The sequence below is a fragment of the Quercus suber genome, unplaced genomic scaffold, assembly GCF_002906115.3.
Source record: "Quercus suber isolate HL8 unplaced genomic scaffold, Cork oak 2.0 scaffold_141, whole genome shotgun sequence".
Classification (NCBI taxonomy): Eukaryota; Viridiplantae; Streptophyta; class Magnoliopsida; order Fagales; family Fagaceae; genus Quercus; species Quercus suber.
In genome coordinates this window covers 809,081-831,133 of record NW_027069602.1, presented here as the reverse complement: position 1 = coordinate 831,133, position 22,053 = coordinate 809,081, and the positions used below count along the sequence as shown (strand labels likewise).

The window sequence follows — 22,053 nt, the reverse complement described above, 5'->3', positions numbered from 1 at the left end:
ATGAGAAAAATCAAGAAGTATATTAGCCAAAAAAGTTCGATAATGCTTTAAAAAAAATATTAAAATGCTTCATTTTAATTTTCATGAAAAATTAATAGGCGACTGAAATAGGCTGATTGACTAAACTGAAAAACAAGCTGTTGACTAAACTGAAATAGGCGACTGGAGATGACCTCTCATTCTATCGCTGGTTTGGTGAAGTGATTGGAATTGAATATGGTATTTCACTACAAACCGAACTGCGCAAATATATGTACGTATATCTCACAAAACCCATCCTCCTCATGTAGTCATGCTCTCTCTCTCTCTCTCTCAAAGTCCAAACCCAGAAACCCACACTCATACCAAACCCAAAAACCCACACCAAACCCAATAATCCAATAAGCTAGAAACCTAGAAATCTAAATAATCAAAGTAAATCTAAGAAAAATTGTAGTGAATTTGAAGCAAATTAAGGTCAATTAAAGGTGAGTCTCTTTAACCCTTCATATTTTCTCTTTGATTTGATATTTTGATATATGAGTTTTAATTTTTTTGATATGTGGGTTTGATTTGTTGGATCTACGAGTTTGATTTAGGATTTGTGGGTTTGATTAGTGGATTTTGGTTGCAGGTTAGATTTGGGAAATTTTGTGGGATTTTTGGTTGTGCCAACTGAACTAAGCCACACTAGTGCCCAAAAATTAGGAAGTCAAAGAACTAATTGTCAGTAATCATGACTAGAGCTAATGAAATGGTAACTGGTTCCTAAGCTATGGTGGCAAGTTTGCCAAATAATTGCATTGTGAACACCCCTAAATGTGAGCATTGAACTTTGGACCTCTTACTCTAAATTAAATTTCAAAAAAGTCTAGGACCATAATATTTTTTACAACTACTTGCCACAATTGTGACATGTGCATGACAGAGTGTAATTGGTAAAAAATAATGATAGGTTCATGTATAAATGATGATTAATCACTTACAATTTGCAATATCAAAATTGTGAGCCTTGTGACAAATTAATTATGAAATAATTTGTGATCTAAAATTACTCTTAAATTTCGCACAAAGGTAAAACTTGCCATTTGTAATTTAAATTTTATTGTAAATATTACAAGAAATTTAAACGGGTATTTCACAGCTGGTCACCGCGAAGTCTCTGTCCTTTGCCACGCTATTAAGCATTATTTTTCTTCGGGAAAAGACAAACCAGCTGTGATGCATTGGAAAGAAGACTTTGTAGAAAGAAGACTTGTTACCTTGACTCGGAACAGGGATGCGAAATTGTGAATAATCCCCCTCTACCACTCATCTCACCCTCCCTCTCTCTCTTACACACACTCGGAGAAAGAACAGGAAGCTTATCTAGTAGGAATTAAATCAGGCGTTGTTTCAGGAGAGTTTCGATCGGTAAGTTCTCAATTTTCTCACATAATCATCACTTTTATATCTTTACTTTCACTTCGCCCTTGATATTAAAAATCGACATCAAATTGTTTTCTCTTTCCTTAATTTTCTTTCCTTTTAATATATTTCTCTTCTTTTTAATTGAACGTATCTTTTTTTTTTTTTTTTGTGTGGATCTATATTATAGCTCAAGATTTACCGGTTTCCATGAGCACCCAAGGAGCCTCAACTTCATCACCGTCTTCTTCATCAACACCTCGGTGGACGTACGATGTCTTTCTCAGTTTTAGAGGCGAGGACACCCGTAAAAGCTTTACGGATCATCTGTATAATGCTTTGAAAAATAAAGGCATTTTGACCTTTAGGGACGATGAAAAACTTGAGAGAGGAAAATTCATCTCACAAGAGCTCATGAAAGCTATAGAACAATCGAGATTTGCTATTGTTATTTTCTCAATAAACTATGGGTTTTCAACATGGTGCTTGGATGAACTAGTGCATATTGTTAGATGCAAGAAAGAGAAAGAATTAGAAGTTTTGCCAATTTTTTACCATGTGGATCCATCTGATGTACGGAAACAGACGGGAACTTTTGCAAAAGCATTTGATGAACACAAAAAAAGAGCCTTAAATGAACACAAAAAAGGTTCTAAGGAGAGTATGAAGAAGGTGGAAACGTGGAGAACTACTTTGAGAGAAGTGGCTAATATCTCTGGTTGGGATTTACAAAATAGGTATAATTTTCATCACAAATTTATTTCTTATTATATATAAACGCAGTCTTATTTCATATATATTCATGAAGTATATAATATAAGTAGTTACTAAAATGTAGCCATAATATGCATGGATTGAAATAGAAACTTTTGTTATATTATTAGAAATGGTATGTGGCCTTTTTTTTTTAGTCAGGCCCCTTCTTTAGGACTTAAGTTACGCTCCTTTGCAATAATTAAAAAAGGTCTACTTGATTTAGGGACATAAAAGCTTTTTTTATTTTATTCTTTAACTTTATACGAATTACAAATCTATTGAGATTGTCTATGAAAGTACTAGATGCTAACACCCAAGTACATATTTAGACCCATAATCAATTTTACGACTTAATACTCGGTTAATCCTAAACTAACATTAAAACTAAATTTACGTTATTAACCCAATCTTCATATTGCATTCATACAATAAAGTCAAAGTATATAAATAGAAGCAATAAGAAAGATGCAGAATAAGAAATGACAAACCACACAAAAAATACAAAGAAGAGTTTTCATATAAAACCTCTAGTCTTAATAGTTGCAGTACATGAAAGATCATGAACCATCAAAGCCCATATCCCTCTAAGTACTTGAGCCATCTAAGCTCTAGGTAGCAACCAGCTTTACCGAATCATTTTTTCAACTAAATTACTAGAGAGACCACTGTTGAGCTGCCAACGGAAAGCCACCAATATGATTTGGATTTGAGGTTATCTCTAAATAGTTTCCTGCCCTTCAATAAGCTTATAAAACACAAGGTTTCATGATGGAGGTGAAAATTATAAATTTCTCTCTAGTATATGTCATTTGTGAGAGAAATGGAGAAGAGAGGATGAAAGAATTTTTTGCTCTAGGCTAAGGCTCTCTCTCTCAACAAGATGGAATGCTTGGGATGAATGAAATGAACTCTCTCTAAGTGTATATACTAAGCTCTCATTTGTTTCTCAAGTCCAACATGCACAAGGTGTGTTATTTGGCATATTTGAGAAAGTTGGAAAAAAACACGTTAAAGTGCATGCCATTGTGTCTACATGCAGCTCGTGGCCTAGTCTAGATCTAGCTAGGTTGCAAGCTGGTCGCAACTCGCAACTATCCTTTGATAAAAGCTGCTCTTTTACCTACCATTGAGGGTGTAAACACCCTCTAGTTGCTATTTTAGCAACTGAGAACCCAAAAAAGAGCTCCAACCCGGTATGTAAATCTTAAAAATTTTAGAACCAGTGAATAGTAGGTACTTATATTTACAACCCACTGATCACAAGTTTATAAACAAAATAATAATAAGGCGGAAATACTATTTTCATCCCTACATTTTCACCCAATTCTCACTTTAGTCTCTATTTTTTTTTCACTGCTTTTAGTCCCTATTCTAAAAAACGCATCTCGTTTTAGTCCTTTCCGTCAGTGCCCTTCCGGCCCCATCCTACGTGGCAGACGGAACTATTAAAATAATAATAAAAAATTTTATTTTGACATTAAAAAATACCACGTTAGCATTTAAATTAAAAAAAAAATTAATTTATTAATTATAACTAAATAAAAAATTAAAAACAGAATTAAAAAGCAAAAATTACATGAATTAAGATCTAAATATGTCTTAAATAAGAACAACAAGAACATAAACTCAGAAATTAAAATACAAAAATTTAAAATTTCAAAAGAATCAAATCAACCCAAAAATACAACACAACCCATCTAAACAAAAAAATCTCAAACTCAGAAAAACCTATCAACCAAAACGTCTGAATCAAGCCACGAACCTAGGGACAATCATAGTGACCAAACCCACCAATAAATCACAAACCAAACCACAAATGAAGAACCAAACCACGAAGCAAGCCACAAACCAAACCCAGATCGGAACCACCAACCACTGCCACCCTGACCCAAATTGGAACCATAACCCAACAAAAATTAACCCATGAAACCCACGAAAGAGGGAGAGAAAGAGAACTCACCGTCGCCGACGATGACAGTCGGATCTTCTCCTTCGGTGATCAGCGATCCAACCACTAAGACGATGACACGTGCGCTCTCTGAAACCGACCTCTGCGAACTCTCGGTTCCGAAGAAGAAACCGTTTTCGAGAACTCTAAGCAGAATCTCGGTGGAGGAGGTGGAGGAAGCGATGAAGACGGTGGGGTCTGGTAGTAAAACGGCGTCGTTATTGGGGGAGAGGTGCGAGGTTGGGACGAAGAGTGGGAGTGGGATGCTGAGCTTGTTGGTGGCGGGTGGGTTCGGGTCTGGCGACGGTTAGATTTGTGGCGGGGTGGAGGTGGACGATCGGACGGTGATGAAGATGGGAGCTTCGATTTCTGGGATTCTTTTTTTTTTTTTTTTTTTTGAGAAAAGATTTTTGGGATTCGAATCATGGGAATGAGGGTACACTGTTTTTATGAGTTTGAGATTTTTTTGTTTGGATTTGTTGTGTTGTATTTTGGATTTATTTGGTACTTTGGGGCTTTAGGATTTGATGATTTGCTGGGTTTGAGAAAATTGTGGTTTTAAATTTTTTAATTTTGGATTTTAATTTATGTGTTTGTGTTCTTAAATTTGGGCATGTGTTCTTCTTGTTCTTGTTTAAGAAATATTTAGATCTCAATTCATGTAAATTTTGGTTTTCAATTCTATTTTTAATTTTTTTATTTAGTTAAAATTAATAAATTAATTTTTTAATTTAAATGCTGATGTGGCATTTTTTAATACCAAAATAAAATTTTTTATTATTATTTTAATAGTTCTGTCTGCCATGTAAGATGGAGCCATTAGGGCACTGATGGAAAGGACTAAAACAAGATGCATTTTCTAGAATATGGACTAAAAGCGGTGAAAAAAAGATAGGGACTAAAGTGAGAATCGGGTGAAAATGTAGGGACGAAAATAGTATTTCTGTCTAATAATAATTTATCCACTCTCTCTCTCTTTGCACTTCTCCTCAATCTTGAAACTCTCCTCTCTCAACTCTCTACACTGCTCTCTCAGTCTTTCTCCATCTCCAAAACTCTCTTCTCTCTTAACTCTCCCTCGTGATTTTAGGTAGGATCTTCCATTCTCTCTTCTCTAAGTACTAATGGTGGTGGATCGGTGGGTTGGGTTTTGCTCACGGTGGTGGGAACCGTGGGTTGCTGTTTTTGTTTATTTATTTTTTTTTTATTTTATGGTGTTGATGGTTGGAGTTTGAGGTTTGAGGGTGGTGTTCCTACAGCAACGATGATCGAAGTTTAAGGTCCAAGGGTGGTGTTCTTCAGATTTTAGTGGTGGTGGCTGGTTGGTTGGTTGGTTGGTTTAGTGGTATGTTTAGTTGTTCTAATTTGGTATGGGTATGTGGTAATTCCAATTTGGGTGTGGTGATGTGGTTGTTTTGATTTGTTCCGATGGGTTTGAGGTGAGTGATGGATGGTAGATGGGTTTGTGGTTGGGGGTGTTTGTTGATTGTGGCAGGGGGTCTGGGTTTTGCTTGCCGTGAGTTTGGGTTTTGCTCACAGTGATGGGGACTGTGGGTTGCTGCATTTGGTGTTGATGGTGGATTGGTGCTAGTCTATCCACTTCAATTTTTCTTTTTTTTTGGCGTTAATGGTGGATTGTGGATTTTTGTGGGATGCTAGTGGTGGTGGTGGTGGTGTCAGGTGTGTGTAGTGCAGCGGTGGTGGGCTTGTGGTGGTGTCAGTAGATTTGTGGTGGTTCTTGTACAGAAAGAATGATAGAGAAAGAAAAAATAAAAATAAAGAAATGGTAAATAAAAAATTAAAAAAGAAAATTTAATTTAAGTGGTTAAAGAATAGAAACCGGGATGTAGGTTGTATTGTAAAATGAGTTGGTATAATAGATAACGTAACTTTCTAGATGGTAAAATAGAGACCAGTTTACAAACCAGGATGTAGGTCACAGATACACTTCCAACAACTTTGACAAAACTTATCCCGAATACAATTATGCACACAAAACTACATAAAAATGAGATAATAAGTACATAAAATTTGTCACTAAATAAGCCAACAAAACTTGTACTTGACAATCTATTATCTTCATTATATTTTTTTGGTAAATTAAAATTTACTCTTTGTGATTTGGAATTTCACAAAATTTCAATTATTATATCCATACCCTTAAACTTTGGACTGAAATGAAACCATATGGATTCTACCCAAATTAATAGATTTTGTATTTCGTGGACTAATTCATCCCTCAATTTCATTTCTTTTTTCCTCTTCCTCTTTGTCCATTGCAGCATGGTCAAGCACTTGGTTTGGAATTGTGAGGGGTTATTTCTTCAAGCTAGTCCATAAAATTGCTCACAAGTTTCACGTGTGAAAGAACTCTAATTTAGATGGAACCCTAATGGTTTTAGGATTTAAAGAGTAATTGAAACTTTGTATACTAAATTGTGAAATGGCCAAATCAATGGATAAATTATATATATTCAGTTCCTTAGGTAAAATAAGATAAGGTTAGGTGAAAATACCATGTTGATCTTTACATTTTTAGGTCAATGTCAGTTTGAACCTTACAGTTAACTCACTAACGTATGGAAAACGTTTACATGGCAAATGATGTGCATTGTTGAAACACTTGAAGCTTACGTGTCAACTAAAATAATAATAATAAATGCCACATCAGCATTTGAATAAAAAAAATTAAGGTTAAAATGCAAATTGCATCGTCTAAGTTTGGCAAAAATTCATTTCAATCTTCTACCTTTACTTTTGTTCAATTGAGTTTTCTAAGTTTTAAATTTATTCAATTCAGGTTTTTTGTCCAATTTTGTTAAAAATTTTACTTAAAAAAAATATTATTTTCACAATAAAAAATCTATAAAAGCATAGAACAATCTGTATAATGATTCAAGCAATAAGAATGTACTCATTTGTTACTCTTCTCTCTTATCTCTAGGAGGCCTAGCTGTCCTCGAATTCAGCTACGACACTTTCCTTAAGCTTTCTCTTCATCTTAACATATTGATTTGCTTTTATTATTATTTTGATTTTTTCTATTGAATTGAAACTCTATATACTACTTTCATGTTCGTGTGTTCTAATAAGTATTACTGTTTCTTCAAAAAAAAAATAAGAATGTTTATCTCATATTGGTTGTGTGTGTTAGAGTTTTAGTCCTTATAACTCCAGACTACTACTACAAAGGTTAGACCCTGTTGTAGTGGTACTTTGGTTATGTAATATATTATAAGCCTATTTAAAAAACTCTATATACTACTTTCGTGTTCGTGTATTCTGATAAGTATTACTATTTTCTCAACAAAAAAAAAAAAAAAAAAAAAAAAATCCTCCCTCACACATTTAGCCTTTAATTTTTAGGTAAAATTTTTATGTACTTTAGGTATAGTGCAGACATTAAGTTCTCTAATTAAATTCCAAAAAACATAATANCTACATTTAATTATTCTTGGAAAGAATAATATTGTATTTATTGGTGAATGCAATAAGGTGTTTAATTTAATTTAGGAACCCAATGTACTACACTTAAGGTATCATACCTTAATTTTTATCCTTAGCTTTTTGTATTAGCTTGTTTTAGAGGCCACCTTTTTATTCTCGTATCTCAAAATTCTTATAGAAGCCAATTACCCAATTCCCCAAAGGAAAAAGCCTCTCACTTTCATCCAAATGCTCTCACATTCTCACTCAATTCATCCCTCTTCCTTAATAAAAAGTTTCTTATTTGTAGGTAGGAAAAAATGATATTAAAATCTTGAGATGTGCAAAATTCTTCTTTTCCTTTTTCAATTATATTTTAGATTAATTTCTTTTTATTTATCTTACAGTTTATAATTTTCTTTCTTCTTTTTCCTTTAATTTATTAAATCAATTGGTACCACTAGCTTATCAAAAAAACCTTATACACATGTCAGAAATAAAATATTGGATTTGCCTTTGATATTTGAAGAAGAGCAAATCTTGAAGTTGATGAATGAAAAAAGATTTCATGCTGAATTTTGTGCTCTTATTGTGTACATGGAGGCACATTTTTATTTGATTAATAAAATTTTACTTATATGTATATTAAAAAATTGATGTATGAAAATTTATTGGTGCAATTATTAGTAGGGGCACCACCTGATTATTCAAAATTTGACAATGCCCTTAAATGTAAAAGTGATCTTAAATTTTTTTTTTTTTTTGGCCATAAATCTCTAGTTTGGTTGAGTTTAAATTATTTTATGGGAAATTAATTGTTTCCATCATAAACTATACCCTATTTTACACTTATTTCCTGAACTACAAGGATTCATATTCAGCCCCCTAAACTAAAACCTGTGTAGCACTTTTCTCCTTACCGTCACTTTCTTAGTTAAGTTGGAGGGAAAAGCACTTGAGTCACGTGACACTTGTTGACATGGAACCCATTAACACCACCTAAAATGACCACAATGCCCTCCTTAAACCAAAAGCAAATTCCCAATTTCCCCTAAAATCTTGTTTGGCTGGAACGAAAGGAAAATGAACAAGATGAACAAAAAACCTAGAAAATGAACTATGCCATAGGAGATTAGATAACAAATTGATTGTGATGATTAGTGAATCCGAATGAATAACAAACCCATAAAATGAAATATGCTACAAAGAGATCAAACAACAAACCCATTGAGTTGAACAACAAACCCAAAACTAATAACAAACCCAGAAAATGAACTATGCCACAAAGAGATCAAATAGCAAACCCAAGATTACAACATCAAATCAAACTCAAACACACATCATCCTAATTCTCCAAACTTAGACTCGATTCAACTCTCTATTTCGGCTTCATAGGCAGCTAGGTATGAAAATCCTTGACCTAAATGTCAAAATTCTAGGTTGATTCCCTCAGACCCAAGTAGCGAATCGACAAAAATACTTAATAATTGCCAATTGAAAGAGGTGCTAAAACCCAAACCCTAACCTAACACATGTTGTAGTGACGGTTAGAATGGTGGGAGAACAACCACTTTTGATCACGTTGTTCTTGTGAGTTGGTACAACTAGCTTCTTCTCTTTCTTGTTGACGAGTTTGGGTTAAGGTTATCGTACAACTAGCTTCTCTCTTCGTCGCCGGTAGGTTGTGGTTGGGAAATCGAGTTCGGGTCCGTGTCAAGGTTGTTGGGTGTGTGGTTCCTACGTGCTAAGCTATTATGTCAACAGTCTATACACAAAGCAAGAGATAGAGAGATTCAATCTAGGTTTAGTGAGAGGGAATTTAGGTTTAACGAGAAGGATTTTGAAGAATGATCCAATCTGTTTTTGGTTTCTCACTTACTCTTATGGATTCATTTTGGAGAGAGATTCACTTCTCTTTATTTAATTTGGTTCAATGAGAAATTAAACTACGTGCTTGGCTATTATGTCTTTTTATTTTTTTCTTTCCCCTTTTTGAGTTACTAAAAATGAGGGGTATTTCAGTCAATTCAAGTGGCATTATTGGGTCCATGTTAGCAAGTGTTACATCAGTTGCACGTGACTATGTTTTTCTTATCTAACTTAATCTGAAAGGTGAAGAAAGTGGATAAAGTGTTGCATAAGTTTTAGTTTAAGGGGGCGATCATACAATCTTGTAGTTCAAGGGAGTAGGTGTAAATGGGGTATAGTTTAGGTTGGAAAAATGTAATTTCTCCATTATTTTATGGTTGCTTATAGTGATTTTGTTAAAATTTAATTTCTTGTTATATACTTATATTTAATATCTTTGAATATTATGTACTTATGGTTGTTCAAAAGATATTAGAAATCTAGAGCAAAAAGTGACCTTAAAAATGTTTAATCGATAGTTTACATTGAAAAAGAAATTGCTTAAAATTTCACAATGGAGATGATAATGGATGGTTTTTTATTATATGAAAGACCACTGTTAATTATAATTTTGATGGAAGATGCTAAATGCTTTTTTTTCTTTGAATATTTGTTAAATATATCTATGGCAAATTGAAAAACTCGTGTACACTCAAGCAAAGTTTAGAAAGGATGTAAAATTCTCATATAAGATAATTTTATTGATGTGTAACTTTTGTGTATATATAGATATATAGTAACTTGAGTTTTTCTTGAATTGCAAATTAATATGATAGTTTAGTCTCGCCCCCCTTCCTCCAAACAAAAAATTCTGGTTCCACCCCTGATTGGGTTCATTGTAATACAAAATTTGTACTTCACTTATGTATTAAAGATGTAGCTCTTAAGGGTTTTCTTTGTAGATGTATACTGCAAGACTAAACCACGTAACTCTCATGTATTCTTTATTTTATACTTCTGCTTCCGCTAAGGGTAGTTACATCCACGAATTTAGTCCACGTAATTCTCTTCTGTTCTTATATGGGTAGTTCTATCCACTCTACTTGAGCAAATGAGTTCAAATGTGTTTGAGCAAGGAGACTAATATTTTTCTTCCTCTTGTGGTTTTTTTTTTAATTGGTTTGGACCATCATGCAATTATTTTCTATCTTGTTCATTGGCATGAGTTAGAATTCATCCAACACATTGTGAGAAATAATAAAATATTTGGTTTGGGCCATCACATGAATATTTTCTATCTTATTTGCAGGCATGAGTCAGACTTTATCCAAGAAATTGTTGAAGAAATGATGAAGAAATTGAGTTCAAAATTCTTAAGAATTAACAAAAACTTTATAGGAATAGAATCAATCGTGGAAGAATTGATCCCTTCATATTTAGATTTTGAGGATAATGTTTGCATGATAGGGATTTGTGGTATGGGGGGAATCGGAAAAACAACTCTTGCTAAAGTTGTTTATGAGAGGTATTCTGATCAATTTGAAGTTTCTAGTTTTATTGCTGATGTTAGGGAAAAATCAGAAAAAGGTGATTTGCTTCAATTACAAAAACAATTTCTTAAAGAGGGGGAAATAAATGTAGAGATATGGGATGTTCATCAAGGAGTTGACATGATCAAGAATAGATTATGTCGTAAAAAAGTTCTACTTGTCCTAGATGATGTTAATCACGTGAACCAATTAGAAAATTTGGCTGGAGAGCCTCATTGGTTTGGATCGGGGAGTCGGATCATCATGACAACTAGAGATGAACATGTGTTGGTCCAACATGGAGTTCTTAAAATATATAAGCCTAATGGACTAAAGAATAATGATGCCTCAAAACTTTTTTGTTTGAAAGCCTTCAAAAATGAGCAACCCAAAGAAGGTTATACGCAGCTCTCTCAAGAAGTTGTAAAATATGCTGGTGGCCTTCCATTAGCTCTTGTTACATTGGGTTCCTTTTTAATTGGAAGAAAAATAGATGAATGGCAAAGTGCATTGGACTATTTAAAAAAAGAGCCTAAAAAAGAAATATTTGATGTACTTAAAATAAGTTATGATGGACTAGAGGAAATGTGGAAGGAGATATTCTTAGATATTGCATGTTTCTTTAAGGGGTGGTCCAAATTTGAAGTAATATGTATATTAGAGAATTGTGATTTTAATGCAAGAATTGGTATAAGTGTTCTCTTGGACAAATCTCTCCTAACTGTCACAGAACACGATGAAAAATTAGGGATGCATGATCTACTGCAAGAAATGGGTGAAAAAATTGTTCGTCGACAATCATGCGGAGAGCTTGGAAGGCAAAGTAGGTTGTGGCTCATTGAAGACTTGTTTCATATATTGGAGAATAATATGGTAAGAAGCTATAATTTTATTTTAGCTAATAAGATTGAGTAAGTATAGTAACATAATTGTGTTCAATATATTAGTTCTTGAAAAAAAAAAAACTTCAATAGGTAAGTTGTTGCCTAAGTATCTAAGTAACAAAATATAGAATATGTTTATTTAACATGCTAATATATTGTCTTTGACGATTTCTTAGAGTATTCACATTAGCCTATATAAAATTTACAGTCTATTTTAGCTAACCTATTTGTTTTATTTTACGTAACTATTTTTCACAAAACACCACATTAAATTATCTATTTACACTGCATTTCATTAAATACTATTTCTTTATCAATTTTTATTTATTTATTAATTCTCCCAAATCATACCTCCCTTCTCCTCAAACAAAAACCACTATCTCTCTCGCACACGGTCTTCCTTTCCAAACCCATTAAACCCAACACACGAAAATCACTCTCACATCACCACCGCCTACCCCACCGCCTACCCACCGCGACAAATTAACTCAAAATCCATCCACAACTAGTTATGCAATGATCCAAACAAACAGATCCTTCCTGATTTGATTGGTGACCATAGTCGATGATTTCAAGCCCCCCCAACACCGATGGTGAGATTATGAGTTTGTCCACACCTTGGATCTCTGTTGTATGCTTTTTTGAGCTACCGATTGGATTTGATTTTGGGTTTGGGTTGATGGGTTTGAGCTGCCATTGGGTTTGATCAAATTTTGTAATGGGTTATGGTGCTGGGTTGCGGTGGTGGTTGGATGGTCTGGGTTGGGAAGCAACCGAGAGAGAGAGATGAGAAATAATTATAAAATAAAATAAAAAACTATAGTAACCTCTATATTTACATGGTTATTGTAGTTTTGTAAATGTTTTAGAGATTTTTATCATTTGAAGGCTTTACTGTAGTAATTCTAATGTTGTTAATTTTTATCATTTGCTTGTGTAAAATCTCAAGTGTTTGCTTTTGAAATCATAGGCAACAAATGCAATTCAAGCCATAGTCATCAAGAAAAAAAAAAAAAAAAAAAGTAACAAAATATAGAATATGTTCATTTAACATGCTAATATATTGTCTATGGCGATTTCTTAAAACATTCACATTTGCCTGTCTAAAATTTACAATCTATTTTAGCTTAAAAACCTATTTGTTCTATTTTACATAACTATTTTTCAAAAAACACCACTTTAAATTATCTATTTAAATTACATTTCATTAAATACTATTTCTTTATCAACTTTTTTTTATTTATTAATTCTCCCAAATCATACCTCCTTTCTCCTCAAACAAAAACCACTATCTCTCTCACACAGAGTCTTCCTTTCCAAACCCATTAAACTCAAGACACACACACACACAGTCCAGACGGAAATCACTCTCACATCACCACCGCCTACCCCACCTTGACCAATTAACTCAAAATCCATCCACAACTAGTTCTGCAATGATCCAAACAACCAGATCCTTCCTGATTTGATTGGTGACCATAGTCAATGATTTCAACCCCCCCCTCCTCGACACCGATGGTGAGATTATGAGTTTGTCCACACCTTGGATCTCTGTTGTATGCTTTTTTGTGCTACCGATTGGATTTGATTTTGGGTTTGGGTTGATGGGTTTGAGCTACCATTGGGTTTGATCAAATTTTGTAATGGGTTATGGTGCTAGTGGTGGTTGGGCGGTTTGGGTTGGGAAGCAACTGAGGGAGTGAGAGGGAGAGAGATGCGAAATAATTATAAAATAAAATAAAAAACTATAGTAACCTTTATATTTACATGGTTATTGTAGTTTTGTAAATGTTTTACACATTTTCACATGGTATGATGTGGGTGGTTTTCTGGGTTGGTTGGCTAAAATGTGAGGCTTAGTATATTTTACATAGACTGATGTGAATGCTCTTATATTTTAAAAATATAATAGGAAAATGCTAACGAGTGCCCTTAGGGTACTAGTTAATGATCCATTTAAAGAAAATTTTTATGGAAAATGAAAAAAAAAAGTAATTAATATTTTGACAGCTTTTTTCATTTCCCATAAAAGTGGTATCAAAACTTTCCTGAAATGAATTATTAATGAGTGCCCTAAGGGCACTCGTTAGCATGACCCAATACAATATGATTAAGTAATTTTTAATAAAATTGAATTCATTTTTTTGAATGTAATCAACCAATCACTAATCTCTTGGTTCCTACATAGAAGAAAAGGATACATTAACATTGTTTTTAAAAAAAATAATAATAATAAAAATAAAACTTCATTCTATAGGCTTTATTTGCTTTCTTCCATCACTTCAAAAAGTAATGTTGTAATTTCCTATTTTTTACGCACTTGGTCATCAATTTTTAAAAGGTAGTTTTAAAAACTGGATTGGATCGAACGGTTCTACTGGGAATCAAACCAGTGGATCAAACATGAACATCTCCAGTTCAACTGGTAAAAATCAGAAATTGAACCCATTTTTGGTTCTGACTGCTTCAGTTTTTAAAACTATGTGTAGAAGTGCACCGTTATTGTTTTAATGTATGACAGTATGAATTTTAAATTGATTAAAATTATAAAATCTTTAAAATATGATGTACTATAATCTATTAGTTACTAATAGGGCTTAATATGTAATACATTTTATAATTAAAATATGATGTTGTACTACAAGCTATTAATTACAAATGCGACGCTTAGTGTCGGTTTGGGTTGTTTAAAAAAATGTGTTTTGAAGCGTAATGATTTTAAAATTTGTGTTTTGAAAGTGTGTTTTTAAAAAATGAAATTAAGTGTTTGATAAAATCTGTGGAAACTGGAAAGTATTTTTGATACAAAAAGTCGTAGTGTGAAAATGCAATGGAAAAGAAAAAAAAACACTCCATGAATTGTATTATCTTAAAATCACAAGGCTAAAGACCAATCTCTATACATTTTCATTTAAATCGCTCTTTTCCTCCACAAAATCGCATTGCCAAGTGGTAAATTGGTAATATGTAGTGCATCTTACTATTTTCTATTATGAAATTTGAAAGTTGGACCCACCGTTTTGGGAGAGAAGTGGAATGCAAAAATTAAATTATTTTGAGTTCGGTTCACGGCCTTCTTGAGCATGCCAAAAATTTAGAGGAGGTTATATATATGGAAAAATTGAGGGAGTAGATATTTTTATCTCCATTGAAGGCTTTACTGTAGTAATTCTAATGTTCTTAATTCTTATCATTTGCTTGTATAAATCTCAAGTGTTTGCTTTTGAAATCATAGGCAACAAATGCAATTCAAGCCATAGTCATCAACAATTGGAAAGCAGATTTCAACTTTGAGGAATTTTCTGAAGTTTTTTCAAAGATGTCTAATCTTAGATTGCTAATAATTGATCGGTTGCACATCCCAAATGCTCTCAATTATGTTCCTAATGGCCTAAGACATCTTTCATGGAAATACTGTTCTTTAAAATGTTTGCCATCTAGTTTCCAACCAAAGGAACTTGTTGAACTTGACTTGGGCAGTAGCAAGTTTGAATATCTTTGGGAAGGAGCAAAGGTAATTTGGTTCTTTTAACTGTCTTTCTATTTTTTATTATTTCTCTTTTCTTTTAAGTGTAGCTACAATATAGTGCCGGTGTATTTGAGCTTTCCCCTTTCATTAATAAGGTTCTTTTAATTTCAAAGAATTCTTTACTTATTAAACTAAATTCTATGTTTAATGGTTTTTTTTTCCTTCTTTTTAACAGTGTTTAGGAAAGTTAAAGTCCATCAATCTTTCCTTCTCCAGGAACCTTATTAGGACACCTGACTTTTCAGGGGTTACGAGACTTGAGATACTAGGCCTTGTTTTGTGCGCTAATTTGGTTGGGTTACACCCATCTATTGGACAACTCAGCAAGCTTAAAAGTTTAAATTTGATTTTATGCAAATCTCTTACCAATCTTCCCAGCTTGTCAGTTAAAATGGAGTCCCTTACGTCTATTGATCTTCGTGGTTGCTCAAGAATCAAGATGATTCCAGAATTTGAGGGAACAATGAAAAGCCTATCGCAACTTAGTTTGGGTCGGACTGCTATTGAGGAACTACCACCCTCATCAATCGAGTGTTTGACTGCCCTTGAAATTCTAGATCTAAATGGCTGCAAAGATCTCAAATGCCTTCCAAGCAACATGGATAGTTTGAGGTCTCTTAAATTTCTCAATCTTTCCGGATGCTCAAAACTTGCCAACCTGCAAATTTTTTTTTTTTTTTTGTTTATTTTGGGTTGCCAAACAAATTTTCTAGTCTCAAAAATAAAAAAATAAAAATTGTTTTTGGAAATAGAAAATAAGATGGAAAAATAGTTACCAAACATACTCTAAGTGTTTGATAAAATCTGTGGAAGCTAGAAAGTATTTTCTATATGAAAAAGTTGTAGTGTGTAAATGTAATGGAAAAGCAAAAAACACTCCGGGAATTGTATTATCTTAAAAACGCAAAGCCAAACACCATCTTTATACATTTTCATTTAAATCGCTCTTTTTCTCCACAAAATCACAATGCCAAATGGTAACATGTAGTGCATCTTAATATTTTCTATTATGAAATTTGAAAGTTGGACCCACCGTTTTGGGAGAGAAGTGGAATGCAAAAATTAAATTATTTTGAGTTCGGTTCACAGCCTTCTTGAGCATGCCAATAATTTAGAGGGGGTTATATATATGGAAAATTGAGGGAGTAGATATTTTTATCTCCTTTGAAGGCTTTACTGTAGTAATTCTAATGTTCTTAATTCTTATCATTTGCTTGTGTAAATCTCAAGTGTTTGCTTTGGAAATCATAGGCATCAAATGCAATTCAAGCCATAGGCATCACCAATTGGAAAGCAGATTTCAACTTTGAAGAATTTCCTGAAGTTTTTTCAAAGATGTCTAATCTTAGATTGCTAATAATTGATTGGTTGCACATCCCAAATGCTCTCAATCGTGTTCCTAATGGCCTAAGACATCTTTCATGGAAATCTTGTTCGTTAAAATGTTTGCCATCTAGTTTCCAACCAAAGGAACTTGTTGGACTTGACTTGTGGAATAGCAAGTGTGACTATCTTTGGGAAGGAGCAAAGGTAATTTGATTCTTTTAACTGTCTTTCTATTATTTATTATTTCTCTTTTCTTTAAGTGTAGCTACAATATAGTGCCGGTGTATTTGAGCTTTCTCTTTTCATTAATAAGGTTGTTTTAATTTTAAAGAATTCTTTACTTATTAAACTAAATTAATGGTTTTTTTTTTCTTCTTTTTAACAGTGTTTAGGAAACTTAAAGTACATCAATCTTTCCTATTCCTGGTTCCTTATTTGGACACCTGACTTTTCAGGGGTTCCGAGACTTGAGGTACTAGACCTTGCTAGGTGCTCTAATTTGGTTGGGTTACACCCATCTATTGGACAACTCAGCAAGCTTAAAAGTTTAGATCTGAGTTACTGCAATTCTCTTACCAACCTTCCTAGCTTGTCAGCTAAAATGGAGTCCCTTACGTCTATTGATCTTTCTGATTGCTCAAAAATCAAGAAGATTCCAGAATTTAAGGGAACTATGAAAAGCCTATCGCAATTTCATTTGCGTTGGACTGCTATTGAGGAACTACCACCCTCATCAACCGAGTGTTTGACTGCCCTTGAAATTCTAGATCTAAATGGTTGCAAAGATCTCAAATGCCTTCCAAACAACATGGATAGTTTGAGGTCTTTTAAATTTCTCGATCTTTCCAGATGCTCAAAACTTGCCAACCTAACAGAGAACTTGTGGAAAATAAAGTGTTTGGAAAGACTTGATTTGAGTGGGATTTCTCAACTTGAAGAAATAGAACTTAATGGTATAGGCTGCTTGTCCTCGTTAAAATATTTATCACTAAGTTCAAACAATATTGTCACCCTGCCTGCAATCTTCAGTCAACTTTCAAAACTTGAAGGTCTTGATTTGAGCCACTGCGAGAAGCTTCGATCAGTGTCAGAGCTTCCATCGACCATGAGATATATAAATATGGAAAGATGTTGTTCCCTAGAACCATCACCGGCACTACTTAGACAAAGCAGTTTGTCACAACCTGATTCTTCCCCATTTTCTTGTGGGTATGATGAGAGTAGTGGTGGAGTGGCATTTACGATATTGAACTGTTACCTACAGGTAATCTCTTCTTTCTCTCTCTTTGACTCTTTCTCTTCACTTGTTAAATGGAATATCATGTTTTTTTTTTTTTGGGGAGGGAGGGGTACAGGGATTCTTTTGTCAAAAAACTGGATATGAAACTGCTACCAAAAGAAAAGAGGATGGATCTAAAACTGAATTTCAGATCATTATTCCCGGATGTTTAGTTCCATGGTGGTTAACTCATCAAAGTTGGGGGAACTCAATAAGCGTAGTGTTGTCTCCAAATTGGTGTAATAGTAGGTGGATGGGATTCACTCTATGTGCTCTTTTCAATGCATATGTCTATTCTGGTTTTAGAGCTTGTGTGAAAGCCATTGGTGATATGCCTCAGAGTCAATATGTCTCTGAATATCATTTTGGGACATGTGTGGACCACGTTTGGTTATTGTATTTGTCTCGTGATGATTGGTTTAGTACTGTTGGGAATGGTGAATGCAGTCAGATTGAGGTTGTATTTGAAACGGACCCTGGTGCAATGTATCCTAGTTCCGAAAATCCTGTGGGGCGATGTGGGGTCCGTTTGGTATACGAGCAATACACGGAACTGATGGAAGAGTTAAACCAAGCAAATGCACAATGCTGCAGCAGTAACCGTGTCATTACTTATGAAGGTTGGGATGGTTTCCATCATGGATTTGTCAATTCAAAGAGAAGCCATGATGAGTGTGATGACTTAAGCACCCATTTGGATTCAGATTATAAGCGTCTGTGTCTGCGTTTTTTTGTTTTTTTTGTTTTTTCTTCTTTTTTGTTGAGAATTTTTTTTTGTGGATGTAGTGACTTTTACAGTAGGTCCTATGCACTGTTCACAGAACCCACAAAGAAAAAAATGAGATATTTCCCCCTTCATCCAATGATAATGACCAACTCCAACATCTATGCACTGTTTACGGGACCCACGAAGAAAAAAATAAAATATTTCCCTCTTCATCCAATGGTAATGACCAACTCCAACATCCTATATTTATTTTATTTTCTTTCTTGCCATACAGCTGGTTTGGTTGCTAACAAGTATAGTCCAATTGTCTTTTAGTTTTTCTTAGTTTTTCTTCATCACTTTCAAGAAGCTCTATAACTAGTATAAAACCTTAGGCGAGTTAAGAATATGATTCAGAAAGGAAATACATTCTCAAGCTTCACTAATTACACTGCTCTGAGAAATTTTGCTAATGTAGATGGTTCAAACCTAATTTTGCATCCTATTTATGGTAGATCAGTGTTCCTTCTTTTATCTATGTAAAAACTGAAAACCTAGTTCTCTGATTTTGTGTATTTGCTATTCACACTTTGAGTAAATTTTGTTGGTTTTTGAGATTGGTACCATTTGTTGGTTTTTGAGAAAATTGCGTGTATTCATGCTTTGAGATTGGTACCATTTGTTGAATTTTTTTTTCTGTGTAAAATTTTTAGGAAGAGAGATGAAGGGAGTAGAAGTTTCTGCATCTTGAAGAATTCTCATTTAGTTTCTTTTTTTTCTTGCTTCTACTGCCATTGATATTTTGCAGTTTGCACTAATGATTTTTTTGGTTAACTCTTACAGTTAAGACTTGAGGAAATTATACATTGATAGTCATCCATAAAGAGATTTTTTGGGGTAGATTAATATTTCTGCAATCTCTCTTTACCCACTCTGATTTGTTTCAACATTGAAGGTTTTTTTTTTTTAAATAAATAAATTCATCCATGTGCAATTTTTTAGTTGGATTAATATTGATGATACTGCCATTGGGTTTTATAGTTGATGAAGTAGCTAAGGAATTTGAGAATGTTATTTTTATTGTTTGGAATTTTAGTTCTTAATTGAAGATTCAAGTACATCAATGAGTGCATATATATTGTTTGTGAAAATGTCTGAATGAGTTTTTATTTTTATGTATTTTTGTTCTTTGTTCGTGATTTTTCTAAGGCTTGCATGATAATTCCTTTTGCTTTTGCAGTTAGGAAAAGACTGCGGAGTAAGGGGAATTGGAGAAAGAAACTATTTTGGCTCTTTTTTCGTCGGATCTCAAGAGAGAGAGACTGAAAACAAGAAGATTCAATGACATAATTTAAAAAGTTTACATGGTTAAATGAAAATCAAGATTTGAGGCAGTTATCATATGATAAGTATCTTCCTAATTGTCTTAAATGATGGTCTGTGTACACCGTCCTTGTCCTTGTTTACAAATTTATTTACTCGTACTAGTAAATTTTCTTTATATCTTTGTTTAATTATAACAATGAAGTTATTTGTTTGCTGTCTTCTGGAGTTGAATTTTGTTATTCTTATATAAAAAGACTAGTTCATGTAGAAATTGAGTAATAAATCAAATACATTATTCCAAGTTTCAGGTGTTCGGAGACTTTTCTTGTTGTAATAGTTTGGTTGAGATCCACCCTTCTATTGGTTTTAGTAAATTTCATTGCCCTGAGACTTGGAAGAAATGTAGTTGATAGATGGTTATGGACTTGGAGGCTGTTGAGGGCTAATTAGGCTAAGCCCATACATACATCAGATTCAAGCATCGGAACAACCCACAAAGATAGAGGCATAAAGTGGTTTTTCCTGCATTTGCATACTCCATATCCGCAGTTCCAGCAGCAGGTGGGTGTTCCACTTGCACACAAATTCAAGCAAGACCCCAGGTCCAGTCCTTATCAGCAGCACAAGCGTCTTCCTCATGCAAAGCAATCAAGGAAAGTTCAGAACTCACTTTGGCCATGGTTCAGCGGCCTTAACAAAGATTCATGAAAGGACTGGTCCTACGGTCCTATATCGGGGTCACCATCAACTCCGGGGAGCAGGGTCAAACGGTCCAGCACCTTGGAGACAGAGCAAGAAGCAGAAAACGAGATCACATATTGAAAGCTTGTCTGGGGTGAGAATTCCAGTTGCAGGAGGAATAAGAAAAAGCAAGGCAAGGACTTTCCTCTTCTCAGAGGATAAGAGGCAGTGCCCAAATAAGCTAGAGAAACCAAGAGGTAAAAGTGGGGGCTTACAAAAACTCAAGTCTAAATTCTCACCCTATATAAGGGTAAAGAGAGTCACTTGTAGGGGCAGATGAAAGAAAAGAGAAATCACAATAATTGAGAGAATACAGAAAAGCTTTGAATTTTGATTCTCTTTTGCTCTTTTTTCTTCTTCCTTAATTCTCTGCTCTCTGCATCTTGGATCAAATAGTCCTAATAGCTCTTCATCACCGTGTCCAACAATGCCTCCAAAGTCAAAGAGCATCAAGAGAGAGAGCAATGATGCCTCTTCCCACGCACCAATACCAGATGTTGCCACCTTCTATGAGATGTTGCAGACCATGCAGCGAGAACAGCTAGAGCTTGTTGAGAACAGCTATGAGATGTTGCAGACCATGCAACTGAAAGACTCTATAAGCAAGCAGAAGGAAAATGCTGTGTCTGATAAGGAGATTGGCTCTACTGCCAATAACCAGCAATCTATTGTTCGATGGCCTCCCTATCCGATCAAGTTATTGAATAAGCCCTATCCAAAGAAATACAAAACTCCTATCTTCGTCAGCTATGATGGGAGAAAGGGGAACACAAAAGAGCATGTCAGCAAGTTCCTCTATACAATGGGACAGTATGCTGGTAACGAAGAGCTATGCCTAAGGGAGTTTTCTAAATCCCTTACGGATCGGGCTTACACGTGGTATACAAGACTCCCACCAGGTTCTATCGAACGGTTTCTGCAGTAAATTCTTCCAGGAAGCGGAGAGGATAACACTTGTCAGTCAGTCTTCGTACTAACACCAAGCAAAATGTGAATGAAGGTGTGGTGGAATTCATCCGAAGATTCATGGACAGCCTTGGATTGTTATGACGACAATGAGGAACATGAGCTTGTTGAGGTGTGCATCAACAATATGCTCTGGGAATACAGGTTGCACCTCGAGAACCTAAATATTGTGCAATTTGTCGATCTGTTACAGATGCCTCGAAGGACAGCCCTCACAATATCAGAGAGGAGATAAGAGTCCGAGTGTTTGTATGCGTGATTTGTAGCCGGATTTGGGCTTTAAGATAGGATTTAAATATTATGTGAAAATTCAAAAATGGTAATGGCGACTATCTAATGATTGTGCGTTTGTTCTTTTGCACATTATTCTTCAAGTTGATTGGGATGTCTTTTTAAAACTGAT

General features: G+C 34.3%; 1 protein-coding gene across 1 annotated transcript; it reads left to right on the top strand.

Moving 5' to 3' along the window:
- The first annotated feature begins 1,198 nt into the window (after nt 1-1,198).
- On the top strand, nt 1,199-22,011 carry LOC112033007 (TMV resistance protein N-like). Its single transcript, XM_065776743.1, has 10 exons — nt 1,199-1,392; nt 1,577-2,123; nt 10,674-11,766; nt 15,013-15,291; nt 15,482-15,966; nt 16,396-16,426; nt 16,558-16,836; nt 17,018-17,896; nt 17,988-18,857; nt 19,858-22,011. Exons 2-10 carry the CDS (start codon nt 1,597-1,599, stop codon nt 19,960-19,962), a joined length of 4,548 nt encoding a protein of 1,515 aa, XP_065632815.1. The 5' UTR covers nt 1,199-1,392; nt 1,577-1,596; the 3' UTR covers nt 19,963-22,011.
- The last annotated feature ends 42 nt before the right edge of the window (nt 22,012-22,053 follow it).

Bases quoted from the DNA above. Each gene is read 5' to 3' on its own strand.
- LOC112033007 (XM_065776743.1), top strand. From the start codon at position 1,597: ATGAGCACCCAAGGAGCCTCAACTTCATCACCGTCTTCTTCATCAACA. The intron at 15,292-15,481 runs GTAATTTGGTTC...TCTTTTTAACAG, and splicing joins ATCTTTGGGAAGGAGCAAAG to TGTTTAGGAAAGTTAAAGTC. The intron at 15,967-16,395 runs GCAAATTTTTTT...TTCGGTTCACAG, and splicing joins TGCTCAAAACTTGCCAACCT to CCTTCTTGAGCATGCCAATA.